Here is a 19957-nt window from a genome sequence, read left to right as displayed (position 1 = left end):
AACATGCTTGTATGCCTGTGTTTGAGCATAGAAAAGAGCGTAGAAGCAACATACACCAAATTAATAAATATATTGGGGATGGGAAGGGGAGAGTTCCTACCTTTTTTGGTCTGCCTATGTCACGAAGGTAGAAAAGACGTGTGAATCTGAGCAAGACGGTGATAGAGGACATAATGGTAAGGGGTTCAGGGTAGAATTGCGTGATGACATTCTGTCACTCACTGCCTTTCCCCTTAGGAGCTTCTTATTGAGGAAGTTAGACAAATAATAATAGCCAGAGGAGCGATCGAGCCCCTTTTAACAGCCCAACAAGCACCTCCAATGTGGCGCTACTCCCTGGTCAACTGAGTGGTAAAAATGCAGATTGGCCTTAAAGCCTAAGTGAGACTTTCTGCTTTTCCCCTTCTGATTCGTGGGCAAACTCAGCCTGCCCTCCCCCACTCAGCTGAAGGGGCAGGAAAGCTGAAGTGAAGGATGGCCAGACCCTTAACGAGCAGGCCAATTTGCCTGGCCATGTAGGAGCAGGCCCTGCGCAAGCAAGAGAGCTGTCAACCCCTGCCTGCAGGGGCCCTCGGCCCTGGCTCAGGCTTTAGCCAGTCACTTGGCAGCTGGAGCCAGTTTAGGGTGGGGATGGGGGAGCAGTATTTCTCCCCAAGGGGCAGGGGCAGAAATTCATCTTTCCTAAGCAAACGGGTAGGGGAGAGGATTGTGAAGAATAAGAGTAATTCTTTAAAGATCTACTTCCAAAAAGTCACTGTCCTCAGTTTTATGGGTGAATTTACCAAAAGAAACATGTAACAGGTAAAGGCACTGTAGCCATCTGTAAGTGTTCCTACAAATCAATAAGAAGTTAGACACAACTTGGTCAAATAAACTGAGCTTAGTTGTGGAATGGGAATCTATATTTAAAAGGCAGCTTCGTGATCCTGGCAAGATACTTGGCAGTTCTTTTTACTTTATGAAAGTGGGAAGAGTAAGGGTACCTACCTCATGGAGATGTCGAGAGGATTAAATGAAGTGCTGCAAGTGAAGCATTAAGCATAGTGCTTGTGCTTGGCCCATTGTAAGCACTCAAATATTAAAAATTGCTATTTTAATAAAAATGCTCAGCCTTGGCAGTAAAATGCCATTGTTCATCCATCAGATTAGCAAAAATGTTAAAGATTATTTTCAGTGTTTTCAGAGGTATGGGAAAATTGACACCCATATACTGTTAATGAAAGCAGCCTTTTCAAAGGCTGCTGGACAGAATCTATTACTTTTGTTTGTTTGTTTAAAACAACACATTATCTCATGGTTCATATGGTATTAACATTCAAAACGTGATACAACAGTTATGCTTCTGGCAGTCTATCCAGTAAAAGCATTTGCACATGTATACACAAAGTATTGTTTATAGCAAAACAATGGGATATAACCACAGTAACTATGAATAGTGAAATTATGAATAGTTATCTATGAATAGTTAAATTATGACGCGCTTACCACAGTCGGCTATGGAAGAATGAGGTAGAGCTGTTTGCACTGCTGTGAGATCTTCCAAAATGTCAAAAGCAAGTTGCAGAATACCTTTTATGGTCCAAGCCTATCTATGTATGTTTGTTTTTTCTTCAAACCAACACATAGGCATGTATATAGATGCACGGGGAACCATTTGGAAGGTAGTTCATATCAGACTGGTTTGAGAGTCCCTGAGTAGAATTGAGGGTGAAGCTAATGGGAGACTTGACCGCTCTGTATTACGTGAATATTCACAGAGAATTTAACATTCTTTTTCATCATTACAATTTCAACGCCTGCATATATGAACAAAAAAATTGAGTAACAGTGAAAGTGAGTTGTTATTCCTTTTGATAACTTGGTGGGCACCTTAGAGCAGAAGAGCTAAAGCGAGTTAGGCTGAGGATGAAACATGAGTCTGTGCAAACACATGAAGTCTTTGAGAAAATCAGGAAAGATTAAATTGCAGCTATTTCCTGACTTCTTTCCCTGGGAAAACACTCTGGGTAAATCTGATCGCCAGATTCGGGAACCATTGTTGTTGGCAGTACAAGCAGAAGTAAGACACAGGCTCTGTTTTTAAGGCATTTACTAATTGAAATAGCACAAGGTACGTAAGTGCCTTCGTGAGGCAGTGTGGGGCTAGTCACCAAATGGATGGTATAGATGAGTGCGAAAGATGAGCGCATTAGGAAGACTGCAGAGTGTTTGTGAAGGAGGCGAGATGTAATATTAAAAGTTCATACACCGAGGAAGGCAGTACACGGAGCAATCTACATACGAAGGTGTTACGTACAACTCTGTGCGGTGTCTGCATATCCTCACTTTACAGATTGGAAACAGGTTTGGCAAGGTTAAGTAACATGTCCAGGGTCCTGCAGCTAGCAAGTTGTAAGTTTGGAGCCCTGGAAGCCTGATGCCACGGGGCAGGATCAGGATGGGTGGAAAGACGGTAGGAGGGTTTTACAGGCATGCGGGCCGTGTACAGAGAGGGATGGGAAGCACTGAGTAGATAAAGGAGAAGGTAAGCCAGGGAAAGCCTTGACCATCTGGGTGAGTGGCTCCTAAGTGGCAGATGCTCACAGGATCTGATATTTGAGGTCTGGGGAGAAATCTCTGATGACTTGAAAGCAACTTTCAGAAGTGAGTGCCGCCTTTTCTCTGTTCCACTTTATCCTTATGGTGTTACCTTTATGGTTAGACAGGGTTTTGTCTTTTGTGCTTGCTGCCATAGCCCAGCACTTAGAACAGTGCCTAGCCACTCGGTAAGCCTTGGAATAATACATGAATGCAGTATCTGGCTCAGAATCTATAGGAGGGGCTTTATTCTGCCCAACACACCGCAAAATTGAGCATCTCATTTATTTTCTCCTCCTTGATGCCAGTTTTCCCTCTTCCAGCTAGATTGTACAACACAAAGAGTGAACTCTAATGTAAAATTATGGACTTTGAATGATGATGTTTCAGTGTAGGTTCATCACTTATAACAAATGTACCACGTTGGTGCAGGTATTTTGATAGTGGGGGCGGCTGTCCATGTGTGGGGCAGGAGGTATATGACAACTCTGTACTTTCTGCCTAGTTTTTCTATGAATCTAAAATATGAAGTTTTGTGTGCAGTGATTCATGGAAACAATTGGATTTTCATATTCTCCTGGAGCTGTTTCTGATAATATGTTATTAGCAAATGCAAGTGAGAAACTTAAAGCAAATAGCTACAAAGAATGGGGAGGGGTTGTGGAGGCAGGGAGGGAAAAAATGCAAGATAGTAGCACTTTATTTGTGAAACTAGATTGGTATATAAAAAATGTGGAAATTTGGGTTGGTAGTGAAAACCTTTCTTCAGCTTTCACAGACAATTACCTTTTATAAAAATGAAAATAAAATATGAAGTTTGGAGTTCCCTGGTGGCCTAGTGGTTAAGAATTCAGCTTTGTCACTCCTGTGGTTCAGGTCACTGCTGTGGCCCAACCCCCGGACTGAGAACTTCTGCATGCTGTGCATGTGGGTAAAAATAAATAAATAAAATATGAAGTTTTTTTTTAAAGACAAAATATTTGAACAGATTTCACAAGAGAATAAATACACATAGCAAATAAGCACGTGAAAAGATGCTCAGTATTGTTAGTTGTTAGGGAAATGCAAATTAAAATAATATTGCACACCTATTAGGACAACTTTTAAAAAGCTCTCAATACAAAGTGCTGACAAAGATGTAAAACCCCCATAGGTTGCTAGTGAGAATGCAAATGACACAGCCACTTTACAAAGTGGGTTGGAAGATTATTATTCTTTTAAATAAAGTTAAACATATGCTTACAGTATGACCCCAGAATGTCACTCTTAGTTGTTTACCCAAGAAAAATGAAAGCTGGTCAAAAAACAAACTTATGCACAAATGTTCATAGCAACTCTATAATGGCCCTAAACTAGAAATAATCCCAAAGCTCATCAACTTTAAATGGATAAGTAAATTGTGAATAACTAAATCCACATAATTCAGTATTACTCGGCAATAAAAAAAGAAGACATACTGATGAAACAACCAGGACGAATCTCAAGAGCATCGTGTAAAAGCAGCCAGTCAAGAAGGGCTACCCTGTGATTCTGCAGAGAACCCAAGAGAACGATGCGGGGGCGATGGAAATATTCTGTGAATTAATGGTTGTGGGAGTTTGTACAACTGTATACATTTGCAAATGTATACATTCCAGTTGATTAAACTGTACACAGTTATTATATGCAATTGTACCTGTTTTTCTGCTGTATGGTCCGTGCTTATCCTCTTGTTTATGGATCTTTACCAAACCCCCTGCCATTCCGTCTTCCATCTGGTGGAAGTTCATAAGCAAAGGGAGAGCAGGTGTATTGAGTTGGACAACAAAGGGTGGAAGTTTACGTTGGTCCAAAACTGACCCAAAGAAAAGGTGGCCGGAGCCAAGAGGAAGTTCTCATCAGCAGCACCCAGGTTTTTTGTTTTGTTTTTTGTCCTTTTTAGGGCCGCACCCCTGGCATCTGGAGGTTCCCAGGCTAGGGGTCTAATCAGAGCTGTAGCCACCGGCTGATGCCAGAGCCACAGCAATGCGGGATCCAAGCCGAATCTGGAACCTACATCACAGCTCATGGCAACACCGGATCCTTAACCCACTGAGCGAGGCCAGGGATCGAACCCGAAACTCATGGTTCCTAGTCAGATTTGTTTCCACTGCACCACAACAGGAACTCCAACAGCACCCAGGTTTTTGCCAGTTATAGTGGTTTGGGTTCTTGAGTGCACGTGAGGCACAGCTTTATGTGGAAGCAGGTTATTAGCCAGTGAAGGTGGGGGGCAGTTTGTGCAGGTTGCCTTTTTAGGTGAGATGTTACTTGGTTGGATGACACTGCGTAGGGTGCCCCTGGGCACTGAATACCCACAGCACTTCCAGTCATGGGGTCACTCAAACCACGGCTTCACGTTGTCAAGGGCCTCGGATCGTGAGCCAAGGTGTAACCAGCTGGGCAGATAATGCAGTTCTCTGGTGCTGGATCAAGAGTGCAGGAATTGGAGTTCCTGTTGTGGCTTAGCAGGTTAAGAACCTGACTAGTATCCATGGGGATGTGGGTTTGATCCCTGGCCTCTGTCAGTAGATTAAGGATCCGGCGTTGCTGTGAGCTGTGGTGTAGGTCTCAGCTATAGCTCTGATTCAACCCCTAGTCTGGGAACTTGCATATGCTGCAAGTGCGGCCCTGAAAAAGAAACGAAAAGAAAATGGAGTGCAGGAGCTGGAGTCAGAAAGCCCGTATTCAGATTTTGCCTCTGCCTCTTAGCAGCTCTGCAGTGTTCAGTGAGCTCAGCCCCTGGAGTCTGGGTTTCCTGTGTGCGCAGTGGGCTGGTGGTGCTGGACGGCCTCTCTCTCTCCTGGTTGCTGTCTCTGCGGTTGAGGGTAGTCCAGTGTCAGGACTGCCATCAGGGATCTGGCGTATTTGCTGCTGCCTCAGAGAAGCAGATGTTTACGTGGCTCCATTTTGTCGTGTTACAGGTTCAGCTTGTTGGTTTAGATGAAGAGAGTTCGGAGTTTATTTGCCGAAACACGTTTGACCATCCGTACCCCACCACAAAGCTCATGTGGATCCCGGACACAAAAGGCGTCTATCCAGACCTGCTGGCGACCAGTGGTGACTATCTCCGTGTGTGGAGGGTAAGCAGGTGCCTGACTGGCAGCCAGAGCACTCGGGCTTTCTCAGTGTCAGCTGTCGTTAGCAGTGAGGCGTCATAGAACAGGCAGCATCATTGCAGCCGAGAGGAAACAAGTGGTAGCAGATCCAGACTGCCCTTGTTTGGGCTCAGCAGATTTTCTGGTAAATCTGGCCAAGATTCCTTGAAGGCCTGCTGCCTGCTGCCTGCTGTACTCGGCCCTGGAAACTTGAGGCTCAGTGAACATGCTCTAAGGACAAGAGCCTTCTGTCGGGGTGGGGACACTTGAGGCCTCTTATTGTGTCCAGAGCCAGGATATTTTTGAGTAAATGAAACAAAATACCAGGCCGCTGATTCAGTAAAGTGTGAAAGTGGGTCATGGAGCCTCCCCTCCCCCTCAGCTGAGCTCATCATCCCCATTGGCACCTCCTGCGGCCTGGTGGTGTGGTACCCAGCCGGGCAGGGGGAAGACCTCACATCTAGAAGGATTTGGAGGTGAAAATTTGGAAAACAAAGCTGGGCAGAGGAGAAAACTTTCTAGAATAGCATTCAAACAGTTCCTCTAGGTGTTATTACTCCTTGTGACAAAAACGTCCCCCATGTGTTCATTTTACTAAGATATTGTCAAAAGAGGCTTTAAAGATTTTTTTGTGAAATAAGACTAACTGATTTTTGTTCCTTCAGGTTGGTGAAACAGAGACCAGGCTGGAATGTTTGCTAAACAATAACAAGAATTCGGATTTCTGTGCTCCTCTGACCTCCTTTGACTGGAATGAGGTGGATCCTTATCTTTTAGGTAAAGGCGTGAGGGGGTGTGTATTGCAGTGTGGCGAAGCACAGACACATTTTCTCAGCTGTAACACTGGGCCGCTTTCACCAGAGGCCTCAGGTACATGCAGCATCCGAAGACGGGGCCAGGCGGGAAGGAGGCTAGGTGTGGAGTGTGGTTATTAATTCCTCTCACGGAGTTGAGCTTCCCGTGTGTGTGTGTCTTGTCTCTCCAGTCCTAGTCTAAGGCCACAGGGTAAGGATCGAACACCTGACTCTCTCAGGCTCTCCTGGTACCCTCTCTGTACGCAGGCGTTTGCGGCCTCTCGTCTCTTGGGCTGCATAGATGAATAGGCACAAGGAGAGGAGCTGGCGTGCGAGCCTCACTCTGACAGCCACTGACCTGCGCTGGTCGTTTCCAGGTACCTCCAGCATTGACACGACTTGTACCATCTGGGGGCTGGAGACAGGGCAGGTGCTGGGGCGAGTGAATCTTGTGTCTGGCCATGTGAAGACCCAGCTGATCGCCCATGACAAAGAGGTAATGATGCTGTCCCACAGCTGCTTTCTGTGCCTTCGCTGTGAGCCCAGATCCATCTCTCACTGTTTGCAAATGATGTGGAAAATCACAATGTAATGCTGACGTCGTCTAAGTTGAAACCAGTAATGTGTCAAAACAGTAGAAAACAACACCATTATAAATGAGTGCATTTGGGGGCTGATATAAAACAACTCATCCTGCAGTCTGTCGTTTTTCTTTTTGTGCCAGAGATTGCTGGTTTTTTTTTTTTTTTTTTTTTTTTTTTGTCTTTTTGCCATTTCTAGGGCCGCTCCCACAGCATATGGAGGTTCCCAGGCTAGGGGTTGAATCGGAGCTGTAGCTGCCGGCCTACGCCAGAGCCACAGCAACGCGGGATCTGAGCCGCGTCTGCATCCTACACCACAGCTCACGGCAACACCGGATCGTTAACCCACTGAGCAAGGGCAGGGACCGAACCCGCAGCCTCATGGTTCCTAGTCAGATGCGTTAACCACTGCGCCACGACAGGAACTCCAGATTGCTGTTTTTTAATAATGAAATCTCTTATGGACCCAAGCCACTGCAGTGACCATGCCAGATCCTTAACCGGCTGTGCCACGAGGGAACTCTAATACTTATACTTTTAATACTATTTGGAATTGAATATGGTTTATTTTGTTTTTTGGGTTTTTTTTAATACCATGTGATTTAATATGAAATTCTAGAAAATGCGAACTCATCTATAGCGGCATGAAACAGATAAATGATTTCCTGGGGATGAGAGTAAGGGAGAAGGAGAGGTTCCGCATTTGGGGGGAGACGAATGTGTTCATTGTCTTGGTTGCAGTGATGGATTTGTGGGTGTGTACACACTGAATATGGTTTATTTTGATGGTGCTGTTTCTCCTGTGTTTATTGGAAGAGCGGGGGGAAACTATTTGGAATTGTGTTTTAATCAAAGCATTCTTCTGAGTGATTTTGGAAAATGGTCTTAAATCTTTTAACTCCCAGAGCCACTGCATGCTGGTACTTTAACCAGAAAAATTACAGGAAACTTCCTGTGGGTGGTGTTTCCTCTTCTACCTCACCCTGTGCAGCGAGGAGTAGTAACATCTGTACAGATAAGAGGGACCCCTTGAACTTGGGCCAGAAACTTGAAGCCGTCCGCAGAGTGGGAATTGGGGACCACGTTTTCCTTCTTAGCATGAGGTGGTTCTTTGGCTTTCTGTGCTCCCAGTGGTGAGACCTGTTACAAGGCTGCCGGACTTGGCTGCTATGAACCAAGGGGCCAAGAAAACATTGGTCCCTGCAGAGAAGACCAGGAAGGAAGTCCTGGGGACCCTCTTGGCATCAAGTGGGACAGGTTGCTGTGCTTTGGATCATGTGACAACTTAGCCTACTGTTTTCTGTCAGGATCCAATCCAGAAAACTAGAGCTACTCCACATATTTGAACTGAGGGGATGCAATGGAGGAGCTTGTTTACGCAGACCACGGTAGAGCTGAGAAGCCACACTGGCAGCAGCAAGGAACCTGGAGAATAGGAGCAGCAGGAGTCGCTCATGCAGGAGGGGCCGCTGGCGGCATCAGGGTTCCTGAGCCCAGGGGCTGCAAAGCTAGAACATGGAGGGGACACAGCTGTGGCCGGAGCAGCTTCAGGGAGCTGCGAGAGCGGAGGAGGAGTCCCTTAGCTTCTCCCCACCAGAGGGAAGGGCGAGGCATGGACCTGAACAGCAAACAGGCTCTGGACCAACACACTGGCCTTGAAGAAATGAACCTAAGGGTGGTTGCCCTGAGAGAAACAGTGATACCTCCCAGCCCCTCTGATTTTCCTCAGTCCTCCTCTCTGTTCTGGAGGCTCTCGTTGCTGCCTGCAGATGGGCGCAGAGGAGGATAGCGAAGACCTGGGGGTTGTCGCCCTCCCGTGGCCTCTGATGAAATACACCAGTGGCGCACAGAGGAAGGAGCCGTCAAAGCTGAGAGCTTTACACACTCAGCCACATTGCCTGTGGCGCCTCATCGCTTAGCGGAGCTGCTGTGGTGTCCCTGTTCCTGGGAGGTGCTGAGAGCCAGCCCTGGGGGCACATATTGGTAAACACACCCCAGCCTTGGCTGTGCAGTGCTGGACAGAGCCTGGATCTGCCTGGCCTCCTTGTGATGACTGGCCCAGTTCCCCGTTGAACTCCTAACTCCTGCCACAGAAAGAGGAGTGTAATTTCTTCAGTCAGCCCGAGGGAAAGGAATTTATGAGGCTGAATAGAAGTTGATGCTTGTTTGTCAGTGTCCCTTAGTAGGTAGGACCTTATGAAGGCTGGGGTCACAGGTATTGAGTGAGAGATTCCACCCTTGTCTCCCCAGAAGTCAGCTCTTACTGTCCTTGACCCCAGAAGGTGGATTTTTACGTTTTGTTTTCTTTTTTCGATTTCTCTCTCCTTTTGTCTGGCTCCGGCTTTCTCTGTCTTTCTTCTCCCTTTCTTTCTCTGAAGCTCTCTGTTGCTCTCTGCCTGTTTCCTCCTAGACGTTAGTGGGATGCAGTGTTTGCAGCAAGTAATAAATGCAGAGAACAATGATCCCAAACCTAAATTAACTTATGAATACAAACCAACCAGGAAAAGAAATTGCATGTCCTAGGACAGGAGAGTGATATTAAGCCTCTTTGTAAATATAGGAACACCTGAGCCTCCTGTGATTCAGCCTTTCCCTCGCTCTCCTAAATGAGTCTCAGGTCCGGGTTTTACGGCAGAACCAGCCTGGCTGCTCTTAGGTGGCCACAGGCAGGCTGCTTCGCCTATGGACTTGATGATCTTGGCCTTAATGTGGTCGTGGATCTGCCTCTGATCACACACAAATGAAAGCCACCAAGAGCCAGGAAATAAGTGTCCCTTTCTTGTGACAGGGCGGCAGAAGACAGCCACTGGCTCTGGCTTCACTGAGCCTGTCCAGGCACCCAGCATGCTTGCTCAGTGTTACTGGTGCTCTGCTGGGGGTGCTCTTGTTTCCTCATGGGAGGTGGAGGAAGACCTGGAAAGCAGGAGGGTGGAAGGAAGCTGCCAGTTTCCAAGCAGAATGATCTTCACTCTTTGGACAGTCATTGATGTTAGCACTTTTGGGGTCCAGTCCTCGCAGGCACTGTTTAGCTTTATTTTTTTATTTTTTAATATTTTTTTAGGGCATATGGGGCCAGGGGTCGAATCAGAGGGCATCTGAGGCTTATGCCACAGCCATGGCAACACTGGATCCGAGGCACGTCTGCAGCCGACACCACAGCTTGCAGCAACACTGGATCCTTAACCCACTGAGCAAGAGCAGGGATTGAATCCGCATCCTAATGGATACTAGTTGGATTCTTAACCCGCTGAGCCATGATGGGAGCTCCTGTTGAGCTTTCTTTACCTCCTGTGTCTCAAACAGGGTTTTAGATGAACTACAGGTGGCAGATTTCCTGCTACAGGAGAGAGGCAGCGGATCTAAATCTGACTGAGGCTTCTTCCTCACCAACAGGTCTATGATATCGCGTTTAGCCGGGCTGGTGGCGGCAGGGACATGTTTGCCTCTGTGGGTGCTGACGGCTCCGTGCGGATGTTTGACCTCCGTCATCTTGAACACAGCACCATCATCTACGAGGACCCTCAGCATCACCCACTGCTCCGCCTCTGCTGGAACAAACAGGACCCCAACTACCTGGCCACCATGGCCATGGATGGAATGGAGGTGAGCACCCACTTCAGGCCCTTCGACTCCGGCACTTCGTGGTATCTCTGGAAGAGTGGTCCTCAGCTGGTGGCAGTTTCCTCCCCAGAGGATTTTTGGAAATATCTAGAGACGGTCTTGGTTGTCCAGCTCGAGGGAAAGAGGACAGTGCTGGTGGGCGGAGGCCAGGGAAACTGCTTCACAGACCACTCCCCACTACACAGGATGACCCATCCGGGGAAGCCAGGAGCATTGAAATTGAGAAAACCTGGTCCAGAACAAGGACCGTGTGTCGAGATCTTTTAATACTTGGAGAAACACCATAGATCAAGGAGTTCAAGGAGTTCCCATTGTGGCGCAGTGGTTAGCGAGTCCGACTAGGAACCATGAGGTTGCGGGTTCGATCCCTGGCCTTGCTTAGTGGGTTAAGGCTCCGGCGATGCCGTGAGCTGTGGTGTAGGTCACAGACTCGGCTCGGATCCTGAGTTGCTGTGGCTCTGGTGTAGGCCAGTGGCTATGGCTCCGATTGGACCCCTAGCCTGGAAACCTTCATATGCTGCGGGAGTGGCCCAAGAAATGGCAAAAAGACAAAAAAAAAAAAAAAAAAAAAAAAGATCAAATCATGCTCGCTTACGGTGTCGAGTAAGGAAACAGGCAGCAGGCAGCCTCCCCTCTTAGTCTGGACAGATTCTTCCAGTTTTAGTGACTAGACATGGAAATGGCCACTCTCTGTAGCCTGTTACTTGTGGGTGGAGCTGGTGCAGAGATGACATTTATTTTCAGATTCTGTTTTGGGCGAGGAGGAGAGGGCTCTCACTCTGCCCGGCTGCACAGAATTCTTAGCACAGGCATCTAATGGGGCTTGGTGGCTTATTCAGATTCCGGTTACCTTATCAAGTGTCTCTCCTTCTGTATCAGCCTAAAGGCCCTGTGCTGCTTAGGATCCAGACTCTAAACTACCCGTGTCTTCGTTTTCTTTTTCCTCAATCTCTGTAGCTACTTTTGGGACTGAGACTCTCTGTCTCTAGTAGTCTTTAAATCTACAAATGAACGAGTTATTCTTTTTTTTTTTTTTTTTTTTTCTGTCTTTTTGCCATTTATAGGGCCACACCTGCGGCATCTGGAGGTTCCCAGGCTAGGGGTCTAATCGGAGCTGCAGCTACTGGCCTACACCACAGCCACAGCAATGCCATATCCTTAACCCACTGAGCTAGGCCAGGGATCGAACCCGCAATCTCATGGTTCCTAGTCGAATTCGTTAACCACTGAACCACGATGGGAACTCCTGAACAAGTTATTCTTTAAAAAAATTGTTTTCGGCATTCTCATCATGGCTCAGCTGTTAATGAACCCGACTAGTATACATGAGGATATGGGTTCGATCCCTGGCTTCATTCAGTGGGTTAAGGATCCGGCGTTGCCGTGAGCCACGGTGTAGGTCACAGACGTGGCTTGGATCCCACGTTGCTGTTGCTGTGGCGTAGGCCGGCGGCTGCAGCTCTAATTAGACACCTAAACCTGGGAACCTCTATATGCTGCTGGTGCAGCCCTAGAAGGACAAAATAATAAAAACAATTATTTTCTTGTGTTGTATCTTTTGTCATTTTTCTGTCACATCATGACGTTTCTGGGCCTTTTTCTCGTTATTCCTGCAGGTAGTGATTCTGGACGTCCGAGTTCCATGCACACCTGTTGCCAGGTTAAACAACCACCGAGCATGTGTCAATGGCATTGCCTGGGCCCCTCATTCGTCCTGCCACATCTGTACTGCAGGTAATTACTGGCGGGGAGTGGGGCTGGGGAAGGAGCAGCAAGGAGATCTTCCTCTTGTCACCCTAAGATTGTAATCTTACAATCTTCTAAGGACAACTTGAGAGATTTACACCCAGTCACTCCATTGAGAGCCACCCTACACTTGCGAAATCCATGCAGTCCAAATTTCCAGATGATCTCGTACTCTCGTTGACATCAGAGCACCTGTTTGACGTCAGAGCACGATGTTTACATGGTGTGTTTATGGACCTGGGCCGCCTCCTGTCCTCCTGCCGTGAAGTCTAGGTTGGCACAGGGAACTCATGCAGGAATATGGAAAATAGGGGTAGTCTCTCTTGGATGTAACAGTCTTTGGGACAGTCCCCTGGGAGATGTCAAAAGCATGTGCCTCCCTGCGCTGAGCTCATGGCCTGCCCTGCCCAGTGGTGTGTGACTTGTAGTTCCCGTTTCTCCGTTTGCCAGACCCAAAAGAGCACCCCTTAAAAATATGCTGGCCGCCAATGTGCTTTTATTCTAGAGATAATGTCTGTTATTAAAAATGGAAACAATCCCCAGGTGTATAAAACAGGAAGGTGGACGTTGTCTTCTCTCCTTCCTTTCCCATTTCCACCTCAGTCCCCTGCATGGTGACCTCTAACGGCGGTTGTGTGTCCGCTTCCAGACCTATGTGGCTGGAGCCGAGTGTACGCATCCTTCTGCTGTGAATACCCGTCCCTCTGCTAACGCAGCAGTGTTCCTCTCCAGCCCCACGGTGTTCTGCGCCTTATCTTTTTCAGAGCCTCGGGTTTCCTTCTAACATCCTCTCCCCTCCTCACTAATCACTAGTGTTCGAATTTCCTCCTTCATTGTACAGCCAAGGGAGCGGTGTAGTTGGGTGATTTTCTGCCATCATAGCGTTAATATCGAAGGCACGAGGCTTTTCCTATTGGGGCGCTCTGCTCAGGCCCGTCTGTCTCACGGAGGAGCAGTCAGAGGCCCACCACCTCCTCTGTGGCCCAGGTTGTGGCCTGACTTTTTCGCTGTTGCCCTCTTTTGCCCGGAATGTGGATAGGGAGGGTGGGAGGAGGAGGAAGAAGGGAGAACAGTGTCTGCCTGCCCAGCAGAAGCCGCCGTCACTCCTGGCGGCTGCCTTTGCCAGACCTGCACTGTGGTGTGTGCTGCACGGGTCCCCAGTTCTGGTTGAAGGAGCTGTTGCCAAAGAGCATTGAGGAGACAGGACTTGGCACTTTAGAGGTTCCAAGTGTTAAGACAGTTCCCCAGATCTCTTGACACACATGGTCCCCGGGAAGGGCATCTCGCGCCCTCACCCAGGTTATGGGGCCTTGGTGGAGGCCTGTTAGGGTTTAGTTTATTCAGAGCCCCCGTGTGTCAGAGACAGACCTTCACACCAGGCTGGGCTCGTGGGACTCGGGGACGCTGGGATTGAAGATGATCGCCCCTTTTTTCCTTCTCTCCCCGCCCCCTTTTTTTTTGCCTCAGCATGCGCAAGTTCCTGGGCCAGGGATTGAACCCGCACCACAGCAGCAATCCGAGCTGACAACACCAGATCCTTAAGCCACTGCACCACAGCAGGAACTCTTTTTTTTCTCTTAAATTAAGAACTTAGAATTTTGATCGTAAGAGTAATATGCTACCACATTGCAGATCACTTGGGAGCCAGAGAGATGTGAACATACCTCCTAACCTTGCCATCCTCAGAGTGCCCCGGTCTCGTTTCGATAGGCTTCCTTCATTTTTCATGTTCGTATCCGTCACTTTAAGGTGATGACCTTCTCTTCCCCTGTGCCCTTTTCTTGGGCACATGTCCGCACAGCCCTTGACGTCATTATCTGTGTAACACCCCCTTGACGTATAAATGTCCATAAAACAGTGTGTCCTCAGAGAGGGATCTTTGATCACTCAGGAACTTGACATGGCTGAAGACGATATGTTTTGCGATCCTTCTCATCCCATCCCGTCTTCCTTTCCTGATGCCTATCCCAGGATGAGAGGTGCCCATCTCAGTGCCACTCTGCCGTCCTGGCTCCGCTGCAGTGAATGGAGCCCTGAGACAGAGTCGGAGGCCTTGCTCTGTGTCCCGGCTCTGCCATTCACTGGCTGCGTAGCTCTGTGGTTTGGGGCAAAGACCATAGCATTTCTGGATCTCCATTTCCCCATCTAGAAAACGGGGACTTAAACTGAAACCTCCCTCCCTGGGGCTTTGGCGAGTGAATGCTCTGTAAGCGGTGATGAATGCAGGATCGTTAAGCTCACTGCCTGAGTTGTGACCCTGCCTGCTGGCTTTCTGTGCCCCTAGCGGATGACCATCAGGCTCTCATCTGGGACATCCAGCAGATGCCCCGGGCCATCGAGGACCCTATCCTGGCCTACACAGCCGAGGGCGAGATCAACAACGTGCAGTGGGCGTCGACTCAGCCTGACTGGATCGCCATCTGCTACAACAACTGCCTGGAGATCCTCAGAGTGTAGTGTCGGTGGCACCGTGCCCGCCAGGCAGGGGCTTGTGTGTTTCCCGCCTCTGTCCCACCCCCAAAGTAAGAAGAAACGTGTTTCTGGTGGCCAGTACGTCTTTCATTGCTTTGCACCCACTGTTGCCAGAAGCTGCTCTAGGAGTTTCCGGCCGGTCACCCCACAGCTCTCTGGGCCGGCCTCAGTGCTGTGTGCCGCCTCCTCAGCCCAGGGCTGAGTTTTAAGATTTTCTCTTCTTTCCTCTTCTCCTTTGGTTCCTCAATTAAAATTTTCTGTGTATTTGTTTGTCGGGCGTCGTGTTAATGAGCATTGTAGGCACTGGCTCTGCTTGTGCTCATCTGTCCCAGGTGTCTGTCTGTCGCTGCCCGAGGCAGCCATCTGTGTCCCTGTCCATGTGAGCACTTAAGTGGGAACAAGTACCAATTCGAAGTTGTCTTTCTTCCTGTTCTCAATGTCTTTAACGAATTTCAACTTTGTATATTTTTTACCTATCAGGCTAATTTTTTATGAAAAGAATTTTACTCCCTGGTCTCTTCCTTGTTTCATCGCTCTCCTTACCTGCACCTTCCTCTCTTCCCTCCCTCCCTCCCTGGACTGGCCCCAGGCCCTTGACCCCATGAGCAGTTTGCCTTCTTGAATCACTGCCCGAGCGGAACGTACCTGACCAGGAGTCCCAAACCACCTTGGTGCTCTGAAGGCAGTCCCAAACCGCTCTCCCCTTTCCTTAGCCGGGCTCTTCTCAAGGGCTTTCTGGGCTCCAGAACAGACGTGTGACCCCTTCTGTTGCTCCTCGAAGTATCTCTGTGCGCCCTCTCCCCCCGCCTTTCCCCTGTGGGACGTACTGGGCACGTGTTAGAGCTGAGCTAGCCAGACTGATTGGGGTGCCTGACTGCGGGGAGTAGTTGCAGAAAAGCTGAACTTAGAGCATGTTTCCGGTACATAGTTTAAGAGTCTATTTTTCCTCTCCAAATATAAGCCCCTGGCCATTCTCTCTCATGTCTTGAATGACAGGCGAGAATGATGGATAAGCTGAACTTCAGTATCTCTGTCTGTTGATCAGTTCAACTGGGACTGGTGTACGCGGGCCACTCTCTGGGTTGAGTGCGCTGAGGTGAGAGAGCCCTGCTTGGGGGCTGCTCGGTCTGAGCGTCTAGCCTGAGCAAGATCACTTCTAGAAGGTGGGAGACCACCAGCTCTTGCAAAGGATGGAGTGAGTACCAGGCTGTGACAGTCCCAGGTCATCAAGGAAGTGGCAAGAGAAGCATCAGAGACCCGGGGTCAGCCAGTTAAGATCTCCACGAACCCCTGTCAGCCAACCTGCCCTCAGTTTAGGTTCTGAGCAGTATTGGACTTACAGGCTGTGGGTGTCTGTTTCTGTTACATGCACAAGTTCTGTGGAGGGCCTTGTGAGTGATTCCAGTGGTGGGTGAGTCCCTGAGCAGGCAGAGTTTGGGACATGCTCAGAGTCTGGGCGGAGTTTGGTTCGCTGGGCTCTGCCAAGTGCCTAAAGGTTTCTGAGACCCTCTGAGTTGAGCATCCGAGAGTAGAGAGAAGCAGACCTTGAGGCTGATGGTTTTATCCAATTGGGCTCTCACCTGCTCTTCAGAAGCTAAGCAGTTAGCTTTGTTCTTCTGGGCCCATAAACTCTCTTGATTGAGTCTTCCTTTTTAGAAGCAGATGTGTTTGTATCCCCAAAGTCATAGCTCTTTGCTTTAACACGGGGGGGGCTGGTCCCAAAGAAAAGGTCTCTCTCTCTCTCTTTTTTTTTTTTTTTTCCCCAGTAGGGTATGTCCCGTCTTCTGTTTCGGGGGCTGTTTGGCTGGCCATCTGCTTGAGGTCAACTCTCTTGAATTAACTGATGATGGAAAGCCAGCAGTGCTTGATGAGCGCCTTCCTCTGTTGGGTTTAATGATTCCAGGGTCCTTCCCTCAAGGGTAGCAAGTCTAAATTGAGTGTCACTTGCTGTAGGAGGCTGTCAGTTCCTTCCTGTGGAAAGGGGTCTGAAATGGAGCTCTAGTGGTAGGGGGGCTGGTCCCGCTGGGCCTTCACTACACTGAGTTCTGAGTTAAGATGTGTTTCCTGCTGTGCATTTCCTGGTCTGAATGGTGAGAAGATTTGCCAGCTGGAACCTGAAAACAACCTGGAGAGAAAATTTAGTTAATAGTAATTGAGATGCAATTGGATAAATTCGCTCTTTACTCTCGAAACCAACAAGTTTTTTTTGTTTTGTTTTGTTTTGTTTGCCCCTTGCTCTATGGACTCCCAGCCCTGTCACCCTCCTTAGGCCTTGTACTGTGGTCCTCTTCCTCCTGACATCCCACCTGGGCCCAGGTGAGAGTCCCAGTCTCTCTAAGCAGACACATGCACACACGCACACACACACACACTCAGTTGCAGGAATGCTAGTATTTTGAGGCCCTGGCTGTCTTAACCTCCCTCTGTGCCACCGGCCAGATGGCCTCATGGCTGAGGAGGGGATTTCTGTAGTCTCAGGATTTAGAAAGCCCCTTAGTCAGCCAGGCTCCAGGAAGCAGAAATCTATTGTAGTTTCAGAAGCAAGGGTTTGTTTGATTTAGTTAGGCTCTCAGATTGACAGCCAGCGACAATAGGTGGGAGGCTCTGTGTCTGTGCTCCTTGCACATGAGAAGAGCAGCTGCCAGGGCTGTGCTGGAAAGGCCGGCAGCGCCTCCATGGTCTGGCCCTTGGCCGCACTCTTGGCCCCTGAGCGGCAGCTGCCTTTGTTTTCCTGTCTGCTGGAGGGGGTCCTGAGTAAAGGCAGTGCCGCTCCCACCGCAGAGAGCTAGTGAATGGGTCCAGGTCCTTCACGAGCTTGGGTGTTTATACTCAGGAGAGTTGGAAGCCTCTCTTGCCAGGGAGGAGCCAGGCTGCGAGGTGAGGACTGGAAGAGGGACAGTGTCTGATAACCGGGGGCGGGGAGAGCTTCTTATCAGGACCAGGCTCTCAGGTCTTCAGATTTGGGGAGAAACAGAGAAAATTGAGGCTCTGACAAGTGTTGATGATAGGTGTGGCTGAAATTTTAGGAGGAGATTTAGGATGTGGGAGAAAGTCAGTGGTAACAAAGGAGAAAAGATTAGAGGTGGGGAGGCATTCAGACTGGCATGTGGCCGTGAGTGAGACTGGGCCCTTGGCCTGTGTCAGCCTTCCTGGACCATTCATCGGTGTCTGTGCCGCTAGGTGGCTGGGGACAGGATGACCAGAGGGACCCCTTCCTGCGGCAGTTCAGTCCTGGTGTCCTTTGCTGGTAGGGATCTGGAGGTGTTTGGGGTCCCGTGATGGTTGCAGACCGCGGCTCCTCTTGGTAGTAGGTGGTCAACAGTCAGGCTGACTTTTTCCGCTCTCCCTTTTCCCTTTTCTCTTCCGCTTACCTTCCCGCTCCCTCCCACTCCCCGAACTCTCTCCCTGCTGCCACCTAGAGCTGTCAGGTGTGCAGTGTCTGCCAACCATGGGAGGGCCAGCCCAGTGCCGTCCCTGCACCGCCCCTCTGCCTGCCTGGCTTGGGCTGAGGGCGGCCACGAAAGTAGACGCCCCAGAGCAGACCCTGCTCTTTATGGTCTGCGTTCCAGCCTGAGGGAGGAGCGTCATGCCTGGCGCTTAAATTGGGTTTTCCCCGTGGGGAGAGCTGCTCTGAGCAGTCCCTGTGCTCCCTGGGCCGGGCTCCCCAAGACCTGTCCTCCCCACACTGGCTGGGCCAGCTACGCAGAGTGTGGCAGGGCCTTGCCCTCTCTTCCCACCGTCATCATTGCTGCTAATGGTCAAAGTCAAGTGTACGGCCGCGTGGGATGGGCCAGGTCCTCTCAGGCTCCTTTCTGGATGTGATGTTTTAAGTATGGAAACATGCAGGTGCCTTCCCCAGAGGCTTGGACTGGTGTGTGAAACCAGAAACAGATAAGCTAATCAGTATGAACTCAAGAGGAAGGATGCTGGCGGTCCGTGTGACAGCTGGACGACTGACAAGGACCCGCCTTTGGGACGACCCAGCGCTTAAGAACTTGTGATATCCGCTATTTCGAAGAAATGCTCTCACCTTGGGTTGGTTGTGATAATGCAGTGTGTTATGAAGCTTGTGGAGCTAAAGCTCTGACTTGCTTGAATTGAATATGAATCATTTGACATGGTTCCTGTGTATTTGACGACCCCTCCGTCAGTGACTTTCCATCCCTCCTCCCGGGCGTGAATTTGTAGCATGATTGTACAAATCTCTATGTAGAAAATGGAGGTTTCTTGTTCTCTGAAGTGTTAGGCTCTAGCCAATCATCTCTGTCCCATTTAGCCTAGTGTGTCTGAACTTAATTTCTTGTTCTATATTTGAACTTCTCCTTACGTTACAGGCTTTGTGGCATCCGACGGTCAGGTGAGAGGAAGCTACCCCTTGCAGAACTGTACTGTAACCATTTTTTAAAAAAAAAAAAAACATTATTTTCACAGGACTGATTATACACAGGGCTTGTAAAAAAAATTTTTTTTAACACTGTGCTGTGAAACCGCGATGGTAAATCTCCATTGAAGGCTACTTCAGAGGTGCCTGAAAGTGGAGTGTTATTATCTATGACTTGACTTCTTGCTTTCTGAGTATATTAAACCTAATTTTCACCCTTTCATTCTGTTTCAGCCTCCTGTATAAGAAGTACCGTATTTTCTGCCCATCATACTTTGTAATAAAACTTGAACATGTATAGATTGACTGAATTTCTTCTCGTGATGAATTCAGGTCTTCCCATTCTGCCACCGTGCTCATGCTCCAGAGGCACCGGCTGAGGGATTGTAGCCCACCACGCCGAGGGCCTCACTCATCACCTCTAACAAAACGCAGGGGCCATGACCTCACAGGCCGCCCGAAGAGACTCCCCTAGCAGCTGGGGGCGGTGCTGTGCAGCAGTGGGTGTGTTCAGGTTCCCAGGGGCCCTGGGCAGGAGGTGATCACCACTGCCTGGGTAGGAGCCCGGGGGTCGGAAAACCTCATAAGACGAAGGTAGCCTGAACTGGGTTTTGAAAGCTGAGCTGGAGTTTTCTGGGAGTAAAGAAAGACCTAAATGCAGAGACAACG

The 19957-nt window shown here is 49.0% G+C and overlaps 1 protein-coding gene across 2 annotated transcripts in view; it reads left to right on the top strand.

The window, feature by feature from the left end:
• The window catches only part of DCAF7 (DDB1 and CUL4 associated factor 7), a 31419-nt gene extending 11820 nt beyond the window's left edge, over nucleotides 1-19599 (top strand). Inside the window, exons 2-8 of one of the 2 annotated variants that reach the window (XR_306464.3) lie at nucleotides 5520-5678; nucleotides 6359-6470; nucleotides 6865-6983; nucleotides 10462-10671; nucleotides 12306-12423; nucleotides 14720-14957; nucleotides 19523-19595. Coding sequence is in view for 1 of the 2 variants with exons in the window: in XM_003131294.4 (XP_003131342.1) it covers nucleotides 5520-5678; nucleotides 6359-6470; nucleotides 6865-6983; nucleotides 10462-10671; nucleotides 12306-12423; nucleotides 14720-14892 (891 nt within the window). In the remaining variant the exon portion in view is untranslated. Of the gene's footprint in view, nucleotides 1-5519; nucleotides 5679-6358; nucleotides 6471-6864; nucleotides 6984-10461; nucleotides 10672-12305; nucleotides 12424-14719 lie in introns of both variants that reach the window. The other variant, XM_003131294.4, reaches the window with a different exon arrangement.

The sequence above is a fragment of the Sus scrofa genome, chromosome 12, assembly GCF_000003025.6.
Source record: "Sus scrofa isolate TJ Tabasco breed Duroc chromosome 12, Sscrofa11.1, whole genome shotgun sequence".
Lineage (NCBI taxonomy): Eukaryota > Metazoa > Chordata > Mammalia > Artiodactyla > Suidae > Sus > Sus scrofa.
The sequence above is the reverse complement of the archived record's forward strand: the minus strand, read 5'-3'. Positions and strand labels throughout refer to the sequence as shown.